General features: G+C 33.0%; 1 protein-coding gene across 11 annotated transcripts in view; it reads right to left on the bottom strand.

Moving 5' to 3' along the window:
• LOC127726369 (nuclear pore complex protein Nup98-Nup96-like) overlaps nt 1-12,461 on the bottom strand; it is a 100,358-nt gene that overhangs the window by 63,152 nt on the left and 24,745 nt on the right. For all 11 annotated transcript variants that reach the window (XM_052233731.1, XM_052233732.1, XM_052233739.1 and 8 more), the window contains 4 exons: nt 11,458-11,589; nt 10,230-10,325; nt 1,872-2,023; nt 1,250-1,379 (listed from right to left, as the gene is read on the bottom strand). In XM_052233731.1, coding sequence (XP_052089691.1) covers nt 1,250-1,379; nt 1,872-2,023; nt 10,230-10,325; nt 11,458-11,589 — 510 coding nt within the window. The remainder of the gene's footprint in view (nt 1-1,249; nt 1,380-1,871; nt 2,024-10,229; nt 10,326-11,457; nt 11,590-12,461) is intronic.

Genomic DNA, 12,461 nt, shown 5'->3' with positions numbered 1-12,461 from the left:
CTGATAAGAATATTCGGGTCATTTTGTTCAAAACCATGCACAATCGGATATTTTCAATGTTTTTCTGACAGGAAATGGACCCGGAAGTTACGAATTTACAATCTTGCAGACAAGAAGATTTTGTTTTTACTAAATAAAAGGAACTATTTCTTAATAAATTGTTGTCTTTAATCATTGTCTTCCTTTGTCATGTGAATTAGATGCCCTTTTACTTCAAATGGTTTGAATTTATTTATAAAATATGCAAGACTCAGTTGACAAGTTGACGTTGCTGTTTGGAGAATTTTGATTAAACTCTAAATGTTCACAGAATCAGAAATATAATCTAAACTGAATGTACCTCCTTCTGAATAATTTATTGCAATATAAATATAAATCCCTTTTGACAAGAGAAATCTGACTTTTGTCAGATATATTTTTTTCACATGTGCAAAAGTAACCACGTCATGGACGCCATTTTGGATGTTTACAAATTTGTGAGGAAGCCTCTAGAACTATGACCTAAATATAAATAGTCTTCAGAAAACGTAAACTTTATGCAATAATATTTTATCAATCATGATTATTTTCATAAATTTAAATTTGATTATTTAAAGAAACAAAATTATAACAAATACGATTTTAGTTTGGAGATTCTACACAGACATGCTTAGATCTATTTATAGCCAAATTAGTTTACCTGTGTGATAATGTAAATAATGGATATTAATTTGCTTACAAAACAAATAAAGACAAACTATGGATGGTAGATAATAATTCACATAAATATTTCAGGACATTTGATTTATTTTAATAAATAAAGGATTTAAAATCTGCAAACAAATTTAATCATTACATAATCAGCTGATAATTTTTTTACACAAACATCGTGGTGATGTAACTGATAAAATCACTCCATCAATCCTCCAGCCCTTTCACATATTTAGCAATTGTCAGGGTTAGTAACATCTCAGGATTATATCTACTCATTATTGCAGAATATTCAATGAATATACATTCATCGTCTAATTGAATATATCGGGTAATCGGATATTTTTAGCTGACATTTTGGGTATCCGATTTGCCGGAGTCTACTGTATATATATAAATACATGATATCTAAATTCATTCCCTCAATATTTGCCATGAACATCACAGAATGATTGAGTTGTTACCTAATAGCAACTAGTTGTTTGTATTTAATATTATGATTTATTTCAAGGTGATATCTCTTACTAGATGAGATCGTTGCAGTATTATGAGTACTTACGACTTGCAGTCATTCCAAAGTTAAATCCTGTACTTTGTTGTTGGGTAGCTGTTGGCTGAGTTCCAAATAACCCTCCACTTCCTGGTTGTTTACCCTTCCGGTTAGCAGCATAATCTTCCATTCTTAATTCCTATATACACAAAGAAAATCATTAGCATATACTATATATAACTAGTATGTTCAACACTGTATTTTTACCTCAAGTTTTTTGTGTCAATTGGTTGCTGTCTTATTGACACATACCCCACTTCTCATGTTTTCTGAGTACAAATGTAATACTAAATATTAAATGATGTCTTAGATTTTCATGTGGTATTACTTCATAGCTGTGGGTAAAAGTTGAAGTATGAATTAACATCAAAATTATCTCTACGGTTTTCATTTAATATTCCTTCATAGCTGTGACAGGGTTTAAGTTTAAGTATAACTAAATGTTAAATTACCACTCAGCTTTATATTTGGTAGTCCTTCATAGTGGTGACAAACGCATGCCTCATGGATAAAAGTTTAAGTATGACTAAATGTTAATTTACCTCTAAACTTTTCATTTGGTAATCTTCATAGCTGTAATACAATGGTGTCTTGTGGGTAAAAGTTAAAGTATGACTAAATGTTAAATTACCTCTAAGCTTTTCATTTGGTATTCCTTCATAGCTGTGATACATTGGTGTCTTGTGTTGATATTTGTTGTTTGTCCATTTTTCACCATTGTATCTGAACTGGATGGTGCATTAAATTTCAGTGTTGTTCCACTTGGCACATTTCCACCAAAGCCTGAAAAATGTCAAAGGCAACTCCTAAATTACACCAGGTTGGCAAAAATATAGTTTTCACATTTGTCATCGTCCAAAATAAAAGACTAATAAAACAGACAATTTTTCTTAACTACTGTTGATTCTTTATTATTCATGGGTATCAATTTAATGGGATTTCCTTTGTATAGGTAAACAAGGAATTTTAATATTCAGTGAAATACACATTTTTGTATATGACTGTATGCAACCATTTTTGATGAAATTAATTTTTTTTTTAATTTAGGACCCTTTGGATCTCAATGGGGTATTATATAATTAATAATGAAAATAAATACAGGTTTAGATTCAGCATTTCAAAGAACCCTATATATATTAAATTTATGTTTAAATCATACACAGTTTAATTTTGGTCCCCGATTTGGACCAACTTGAAAACTGGGCCCAAAATCAGAAATCTAAATATATGTTTATTAATAGACAATATAAGTGAATTTTTTAAAGGAGTTCACTTCATCAAAAAAAAAATATATATAAAGCATTCAGAAAATTAGTTTATACAGAAAAACAAACAAACCTACAACAAAATTCTTTAAACAATTTACCAGTTTACCAAAGAAAAGAAAAAAAAAATCCAAAATGTCATTTATCATTAATACAATGTCTTTTAAAAATCTATAAAACTTTTCTGTAAGTGTAATCAAACTTTATATATATAATTAACCATTTCTGTTCAAAGGGAAATAACTCAATCACATAATAAGTACCACTTTTGGCTACTAGAAAGGGCCATAGCTCAACAACGAGAAAAGCTAAAATCGTGAAAATTGTACTTGACCTTCATTTAGTCACAGGAAACAACATATCTAAATTTGAAAAAAATTCTTCAAAGCGTTTTCATGTAAATGAACGGACACTGTTTGGTAAAGTGAAGCTACCCAAATTTGTACTTGATCTGAGTTTTGTGGTAATAAGTATTGTGTATAAGTCTCATAAAATTTGGTTGAGGCAAACTTAAGTTAAAGAACGGAAACAAAAAATTCAGCAATTTTTCTATTTGTAATGGGGCATAACTCTAGAACAATAAAAGTGACATCCCCAAAGTTCAAACTTGATCTGTATTTTGTGGAAATGAGCATTGTGTATAAGTTTCATAACATTTGGTTGAGACTAACTTAAGTTAGAGAACGGAAACAGAAAATTCAGCAATTTTTCCATTTGTAAAGGGGCATAACTCTAGAATGGTTAAAGTGACAACCCCAATATTCAAACTTGATCTGTGTTTTGTGGTAATAAGCATTGTGTATATATTCATAACATTTGGTTGAGGCAAACTAAAGTTAGAAAACGGAAACCAACTTTGGGACGTACGTATGGACATACAGACGGACAAGGGTAAAACTTAATGCCCCCTCCGCTACGGCAGGGGCATAAAAAAAAGAAAACTCAATAAATAAGAACTGCTTTTTTTTCTTTCTAATAAATACAATAAAATGCTCCGCAGGGCGCAGCTTGATACGACCGCAGAGGTCGAACCCTGAACAGTTGGGGGAAGTATGGACACAACATTCAAGCTTGATACAGCTTTGGATTTGGATTGTGATTAAATATTTGACACAGCATAGGTTTCTAACACAGAATGAATGTGGTCTAAGAACTTACAAATTTTAAATTGGACATTCACCTATTATGGTCCAATATCTAAAATCTAAATACATGGTTAGATTCAGCATATCAAAGAACCCCAAGAATTCAATTTTTGATGAAATCAAACAAAGTTTAATTTTGGACCCTTTTGACCTCAATGTGGACAAAGTTGATAACGGGGCCCAAAAATCAAAAATCTAAATACATGGTTAGATTCAGCATATCAAAGAACCCCATATATTCAATTTTTGTTGAAATCAAACAAAGTTTAATTTAAGACCCCGATTTGGACCAACTTGAAAACTGGGCCCATAGTCAAAAATCTAAATACATGTTTAGATTCAGCATATCAAAGAACCCTAAGAATTCAATTTTTGTTAAAATCAAACTAAGTTTAATTTTGGACCCTTTGGACCTTAATGTAGACCAATTTGAAAACGGAACCAAAAATTAAGAATCTAAATACATGGTTAGATTCGGCATATCAAAGAACCCCAATAATTCAATTTTTGATGAAATCAAACAAAGTTTAATTTTGGACCCTTTTGACCTCAATGTGGACAAAGTTGATAACGGGGCCCAAAAATCAAAAATCTAAATACATGGTTAGATTCAGCATATCAAAGAACCCCATATATTCAATTTTTGTTGAAATCAAACAAAGTTTAATTTTGGACCCCGATTTGGACCAACTTGAAAACTGGGCCCATAATCAAAAATCTAAATAGATGTTTAGATTCAGCATATCAAAGAACCCTAAGAATTCAATTTTTGTTAAAATCAAACTAAGTTTAATTTTGGACCCTTTGGACCTTAATGTAGACCAATTTGAAAACGGAACCAAAAATTAAGAATCTATATAAACGGTTAGATTCGGCATATCAAAGAACCCCAATAATTCAATTTTTGATGAAATCAAACAAAGTTTAATTTTGGACCCTTTTGACCTCAATGTGGACAAAGTTGATAACGGGGCCCAAAAATCAAAAATCTAAATACATGGTTAGATTCAGCATATCAAAAAACCCCATATATTCAATTTTTGTTGAAATCAAACAAAGTTTAATTTTGGACCCCCATTTGGACCAACTTGAAAACTGGGCCCATAATCAAAAATCTAAATACATGTTTAGATTCAGCATATCAAAGAACCCTAAGAATTCAATTTTTGTTAAAATCAAACTAAGTTTAATTTTGGACCCTTTGGACCTTAATGTAGACCAATTTGAAAACGGAACCAAAAATTAAGAATCTAAATACACGGTTAGATTCGGCATATCAAAGAACCCCAATAATTCAATTTTTGATGAAATCAAACAAAGTTTAATTTTGGACCCTTTTGACCTCAATGTGGACAAAGTTGATAACGGGGCCCAAAAATCAAAAATCTAAATACATGGTTAGATTCAGCATATCAAAGAACCCCATATATTCAATTTTTGTTGAAATCAAACAAAGTTTAATTTTGGACCCCGATTTGGACCAACTTGAAAACTGGGCCCATAATCAAAAATCTAAATACATGTTTAGATTCAGCATATCAAAGAACCCTAAGAATTCAATTTTTGTTAAAATCAAACTAAGTTTAATTTTGGGCCCTTTGGACCTTAATGTAGACCAATTTGAAAACGGAACCAAAATTTAAGAATCTAAATACACAGTTAGATTCGGCATATCAAAGAACCCCAATAATTCAATTTTTGATGAAATCAAACAAAGTTTAATTTTGGACCCTTTGGACCTCAATGTGGACCAATTTAAAAACGGGGCCCAAAATCCAAAAACTAAATACACGGTTAGATTCAGCATATTAAAGAACCCCATGAAATCAAGAATAAAACCCCATTGAAATAGGTCAAGAAATAAGCAATTTATAGGAAGTATCTTCTTTTGCACAATCCTGTGCTATTAAATATTTCTTGCTATTGCGCAATACTGTACAATTGACAATTTCTTGCTATTGCGCAATATTGTGCTATTGGATATTTCTTGCTATTGCGCAATACTGTGCAATTGAAGATTTCTTGCTATTGCGCAATACTGTGCAATTTAAGATTTCTTGCTATTGTGCAATACTGTGCAATTGAAAATTTCTTGCTATTGCACAATACTTATTATATAATAATTTACACATCCTGTTTGGTGTGTATCTCCTACCATATCATTATTATTTGATTTTAAATATAAATCAGAAATAACCAACTTAAAATGGAAAATTTTAAAAGAAACAAAAAAGGAAAAAAAAATAAATCCTCCCCCAAAATTTTTTGAACCCCCATTATGATTCATCACCCCCAAACTCAATCCCAGCCTTCCCTTTGTGGTATGGTACCTTGCAGTACAATTTCAGAGAGATCCATACACTTGAACACAAGTTATTGTCTGGAAACTAGAAAAAAATGTGTTTTTTGGCCCCTTTTTGGCCCCAAATTCCTAAACGTTTAGGGCAATTACCCCCAAACTCAAACCCAGCTTTCCCTTTGTGATATGGAACCTTGTAGTACAATTTCAGAAAGATCCATACACTTACACACAAGTTATTGTCATGAAACTAGAAAAATGCTTGTTTTTTGCCCCTTTTTTGGCCCCTAATTCCTAAAATTTGGAGGCAATTACCCCCAAAATCAATCCCAGCATTCCTTTAGTGATATGGAACCTTGTGGTACAATGTCAGAGAGATCCATACACTAACACACAAGTTATGTCTGGAAGTTACAATAAAATGCTCCGCTGGGGCGCAGCTTGATACGACCGCAGAGGTCGAACCCTGAACAGTTGGGGCAAGTATGGACACAACATTCAAGCTTGATACAGCACTGAATTTGGATTGTAATTAAATATTTGACACAGCATAGGTTTCTCACACAGAATGAAAGTGGTCTAAGAACTTAAAATTTTTTAATTTACCTATTCAAACCATATCGTTATTATTTGCTTTTATATATACATCAGAAATAACCAATTTAAAATGGAAAATTTTAAAGAAAAAAACATACATGTGATGGACTGTGAAACTCAGATCAGGAGATTGGAAAATTTTGGTCAGGAGATTAGGACTCAGATCAGGAGGTTTTTAATCGACATAAAGTTTGTCGTAAATGTAACCGTGTGCTGTAAAAATTGTCTTTTAAAGTGTGTTTTCTTCAACTTTCAATCCGAATGTATTATGTATTATGTTTATAGTAAGTACCCTTGTACTTATAAAGTTTCTTTATCTTAATATTCTACATGTTCAATCTAAGATTCTTTTTTTTTAGTATGTTCTTTAAATTTTTCAATTCATATCTTTTATATCATTATTCTATAGGACAAACATTGCAATCAGATCATTTGTTTACCTATCTGCATTTGCAGTTAGATTTTATTTGAATAATCAGAAACTCATTTAAATTTAACCCATGGGTCATAGTTATTATATGAATTCAATTTAAGCCTTGAAAGAAAGTATAGAACCCTCAAATAATTTTCAAATTATTATTTTTTTATTTGTCCTAAGACATTTAAAATCATGTAATTACCATCCTTTTATGATTATTTGTTCAATTTATATTTTATTTATATTCTTTTAAAAATTTACATTATTTAAAGGAAAGTAACTTAAAACAGGATAAATCAGGGGAAGTAACCCAATAAATACACAAAGTTTTTATTACACAACGGCAGTTAGCCTGAGGTAAAAATCGTTGATTACCAGTATGTTTGACACCCAAGCTGACAAGTGAAGCCATATAATTATGCATGTTAATTGATTTACAGGTAAAATATAACTTCAGGTGATGTCAGTTACACCAGATGTCTGAGATGATATGTTGGGCAGATTTCATACACAGGATTTTTTTCTCTTCAACGCGAGGTCGGGAGGAGACCCCTGAAAACGGGATTATTGTACTCCCGTCGGGAGGTTTACATGTATGAAAAAAAGAAAAAAAAAATCCCCCAAATTTTTTTGAACCCCCTTATGATTCATCACCCCATTGGCCCAAACTCAATCCCAGCTTTCCCTTTGTGGTATGGTACTTGCAGTACAATTTCAGAGAGATCCATACACTTGAACACAAGTAATTGTCTTGAAACTAGAAAAATGCTTGTTTTTTGGCCCCTTTTTGGCCCCAAATTCCTAAACGTTTAGGGCAATTACACCCAAACTCAAACCCAGCTTTCCCTTTGTGATATGGAACCTTGCAGTACAATTTCATAAAGATCCATACACTTAAAGTACACACAAGTTATTGTCCTGAAACTAGAAAAATGCTTGTTTTTTGCCCTTTTATGGCCCCTAATTACTAAAATTTTGAGGGAATTACCCCCAAAAATCAATCCCAGCCTTCCCTTTGAGGTATGGTACCTTGCAGTACAATTTCAGAGAGATCCATACATTTGAACACAAGTTATTGTCTGGAAACTAGAAAAATGCTTATTTTTGGCCCCTTTTTGGCCCCTTATTCCTAAACTTTTTGGGCAATTACCCCCAAACTCAATTCCAGCTTTCCCTTTGTGATATGGAACCTTGTAGTACAATTTCATAAAGATCCATACACTTACACACAAGTTATTGTCATGAAACTAGAAAAATGCTTGTTTTTCGCCCCTTTTTGGCCCCTAATTCCTAAAATATGGAGGCAATTACCCCCAAAATCAATCCCAGCATTCCCTTTGTGATATGGAACCTTGTGATACAATGTCAGAGAGATCCATACACTTACACACAAGTTATTGTCATGAAACTAGAAAAATGCTTGTTTTTGCCCCTTTTTGGCCCCTTATTCCTAAAATTTGGAGGCAATTACCCCCAAAATCAATCCCAGCATTCCCTTTGTGATATGGAACCTTGTGGTACAATGTCAGAGAGATCCATACACTTACACACAAGTTATGTCTGGAAGTTACAAAAATGCTTATTTTTGGCCCCTTTTTGGCCCCTAATTCCTTAACTGTGGGTACCATAACCCCCAAAATCAATCCCCACCTTCCTTTTGTGGTATTGAACCTTATGGTAAAATTTCATTGAGATTCATTCACTTAAACTAAAGTTAGAGTGCGAAAACTAATGTGTATTCGGACGACGACGCTGGACGACGACGACGACGACGACGACGACGCCAACGTCATACCAATATACGACCACAAAAATTTTTTTGCGGTCGTATAAAAATGCTTATTTTTGGCCCCTTTTTGGCCCCTAATTCATTTACTGTTATTACCATAACCCCCAAAATCAATCCCAACCTTCCTTTTGTGGTATTGAACCTTGTGGTAAAATTTCATAAAGATCCATTCACTTAAACTAAAGTTAGAGTGCGAAAACCAATGTGTCTTCGGACGACGACGTCGACGACGACGACGCTGGACGACAACGACGCCAACGTCATACCAATATACGACCACAAAAATTTTTTTGCGGTCGTATAAAAATCAAAACTTACGTAATCAGACATTATCATACTCAATATAGAAATGTTTCAGGGTTAGTTCTTAACTCATGGATTGATTTAACATACAAATTATGTCAACTTAACAATAAAATGCTTCGCTGAGCGCAGCCTGATACGACCGCAGAGGTCGAACCCTGAACAGTTGGGGCAAATTTGGACACAATATTCAAGCTTGATACTGTCTGAATTTGGATTGTGATCACATTTTTGACATAATATAGGTTTCTGACACAAAATAGATGTGGTCAAAGATCTTACAAATCTATTGCGCACTACTGTGCAATTGAAGGTTTCTTCTTTCTTCTTGAAACTTTTCAAAAATTTGAAATTTGAAAAATTTTGAAAAAAAATATGAACCCCTTAAAAAAATTGGAAAAAAAATCCCCCCCCCCCCCCCAAACTTTTTGAATCCCTCCTTAGAGCAATTACACCCAAACTCAATCCCAGCCTTTCCTTTGTAGTAAGGTACCTTGTAGTACAATTTCAGAGAGATCCATTCACTTAAACACAAGTTGTTGTCTGGAAACTATAAAAATGCTTGCTTTTGGCCCTTTTTGGCCCCTTATTCCTCCATGTTTGGGGCAATTACCCCCAAACTCAATCCCAGACTTCCCTTGGTAATATGGAACCTTGTGGTACAATGTCAGAGTGATCCATACACTCACACACAAGTAATTGTCCGGAAACTACAAAAATGCTTGTTTTTGGCCCCTTTTTGGCCCTTAATTCCTAAACTGTTGGCACCATAACTCCCAAAATGGATCCCAACCTTCTACTTGTGGTATTAAACATTGTGGTACAATTTCAGAGCAATCAAAATACATATACACAAGTTATTATCCTGAAACTAGTAAAATGCTTGTTTTGGGCCCCTTTTGGGCCCCTAATTCCTAAACGGTTGAGACCATCATCCCCAAAATCAATCCCAACCTTCCTTTTGTGGTATTCAACCTTTTTTAAAAATTTCATAGAGATCCATTCACTTAAACTAAAGTTATTGTCCGGAAACCAAATGTGTCTTCGGACGACGACATCATACCATTATACGATCCCTAAAAATTTTTGCGGTCGTATAAAAACCAATCAACATTGGACAAGAGTATAAACCCTCCTCTGGCCATCAGCACCAAATTATTTTTATTTTATTACCTGCACTTGTGCCTGCTTGTCCAAACAAAGATGGTGTCTGTTGTGTTTGACCAAATATTCCACCAGATGGTGTACTAGTACTTGCTCCAAAGCTTGCTGGAAAATATCAATAACTCATTTTATAATCACTTTCACAATTGTTATCTTAATGCTAATGTTTACCATATAAATTCTAAATCTTAAACATGTAAGCATAGATTTCAGACAAATTCAATGTTCAAATTTTCCTAATTCGTTCTACTTGGCAAAATAAAATTAATGATTCAGTTATCATCATAGTAATGTTTTAAATTTCAAGTCTAATAAAGGGCTGCGCCATGAGTGCATGATACTCCCGTCGCTTTTTCAAATAATAATGTTCCATAACTACTCAATGTCATATCAGAAATTTATAAGAAACTAAAGGTAAGTTATTTTGAAAGATATAAATCAGTCACTAAAGTTTCATGAAAACAGCCCAAAGCACCATTGAGTTATTGTCCGAAAACTGAAAAATCCCCCTTTTTAATGAATAAAACCCCATTACTCAGAAACGTAAAATCTAAAATTAAAAAAAAAAAAGGGGTTATGTCAATAGATATAAACAATTCACCAAAGTTTCATGAAAACTGCTCAAAGCATTTTTGAGTTATTGTCAGAAAACTGGACAATAGCCCTTTTTAATGAATAACACCCCATAACAAGGAAACATAAAATCTAAAATTTATAAAAATCGAATGGGAGATCACGTCGATAGATATAAACAATTCACCAAAGTTTCATGCAAATTGGTTTTTAGCGTTTTTGAGTTATTTTCCGACATGTTGACAATGGACGGACAACGGTATACCATACTACGTCCTGTAAACGGGCGTATAAAAATTGGAAGTAATATCTTTGTATGGTGAACTACATGTATGTTCTTCCAAGCTGAAAGCAAGTGTGTGGTCAAGAATTAAAAATAACAATAACCATTGTAAAATGATTTCATGAAAGGTAATATCTTTATGCATTCTTTTTACATTTCTTCCCGTTCCTTATTTTCATTCAATTTTAATTAATACATTCTGAAGTTCCAAATTTGATTTTATATTTATCAAGCTAATCAATACATATACATGTATATGCATCAAACTATTTCCTTATGATCATTCATATATGTATCACTCAAAAAATTTTGAACATGATTATTCAGCAAAATTATACCAAACTTTCTTATTCAAAAACCATTTATTAAATCATGACAAACCTCCAAATCCAGTTGGCTTTGCACCAAATCCTGTGTTGGTAGCTGGTGTAGAGAACAGCCCTCCTGCACTTTGAGGCTGCTGTCCAAACAACCCCCCACCAGAACTGCTAGCTGTTGGTGTAGCTCCAAAAGCTGCAATATAAGACACAACAGTTACTTAGTTGTAATTTTGTTTGCTGACTGTTTAAAGTTGTGTACATCACAGTAATAATTTCATAGAATGATCATTTTAATGATAAACAAAACCTGTTTTTCAGAAAATTATTGACCAACACTGAAGCAGATGAAGAACATGTATACGTTTTTGATACAGCTGATTTAATTGTTTTGGTTCTTCATGCATAAAAATAAAATTTTTCTTGTTTGTTAGGCGAACTATGAATTCTTTTATAGCTGTTGTAAATATTGTAGCACCCTGGTCATACAGGTTTTTGTCCTCCTTTTGTTACCTGTCCAATGATCTGCTTAGGTAGGTTGTAACCAAAGGTATTAAGGTAACAATGATTTCATGGTTCCATCCAGCAAACTTTTGATCTTTGTAAACACTCAAGTATATCTGCTGTAATGACCATTACATGTTGTGTCAAGCTAGGCTATTGTATTGGTACAAATATGCATGTTCAAACCCATGACCTGACAATTCAATTAATGTCAAAATACAGCCATTAAAAAAATAAAAATTTCCATGAGTTACAATGAACTGACAACTTTCATGCATTATCAATGTATGATAAAACAGATATTATATGAACTGACAACATTCATGCTTTAGGAAATCAGGAATCAGGTACCAGTTTCCCGTCAGGTAAGTAAGTCATCTTTACGTGGTACTTTCCGGTGCGTCGTATTCTTGTTTGACAAAGTCGGTTATTGGACAAAATCTAGTTTAGAAACTGGTTCCCTGAAGTAATCACTTGTTTCCTTGCATTTACAGCGGTAGTTAGTTCTTATCAGTAAACAGTAATGGAAGTCATGAAGCCATGAGTTTGCATAAACATTTTATC

Source organism: Mytilus californianus, unplaced genomic scaffold (genome assembly GCF_021869535.1).
Source record: "Mytilus californianus isolate M0D057914Y unplaced genomic scaffold, xbMytCali1.0.p SCAF_17, whole genome shotgun sequence".
In the NCBI taxonomy this organism is placed as follows: Eukaryota; Metazoa; Mollusca; class Bivalvia; order Mytilida; family Mytilidae; genus Mytilus; species Mytilus californianus.
Note: the sequence above shows the minus strand (reverse complement) of the source record. Positions and strands in the feature narration are given on the sequence as shown.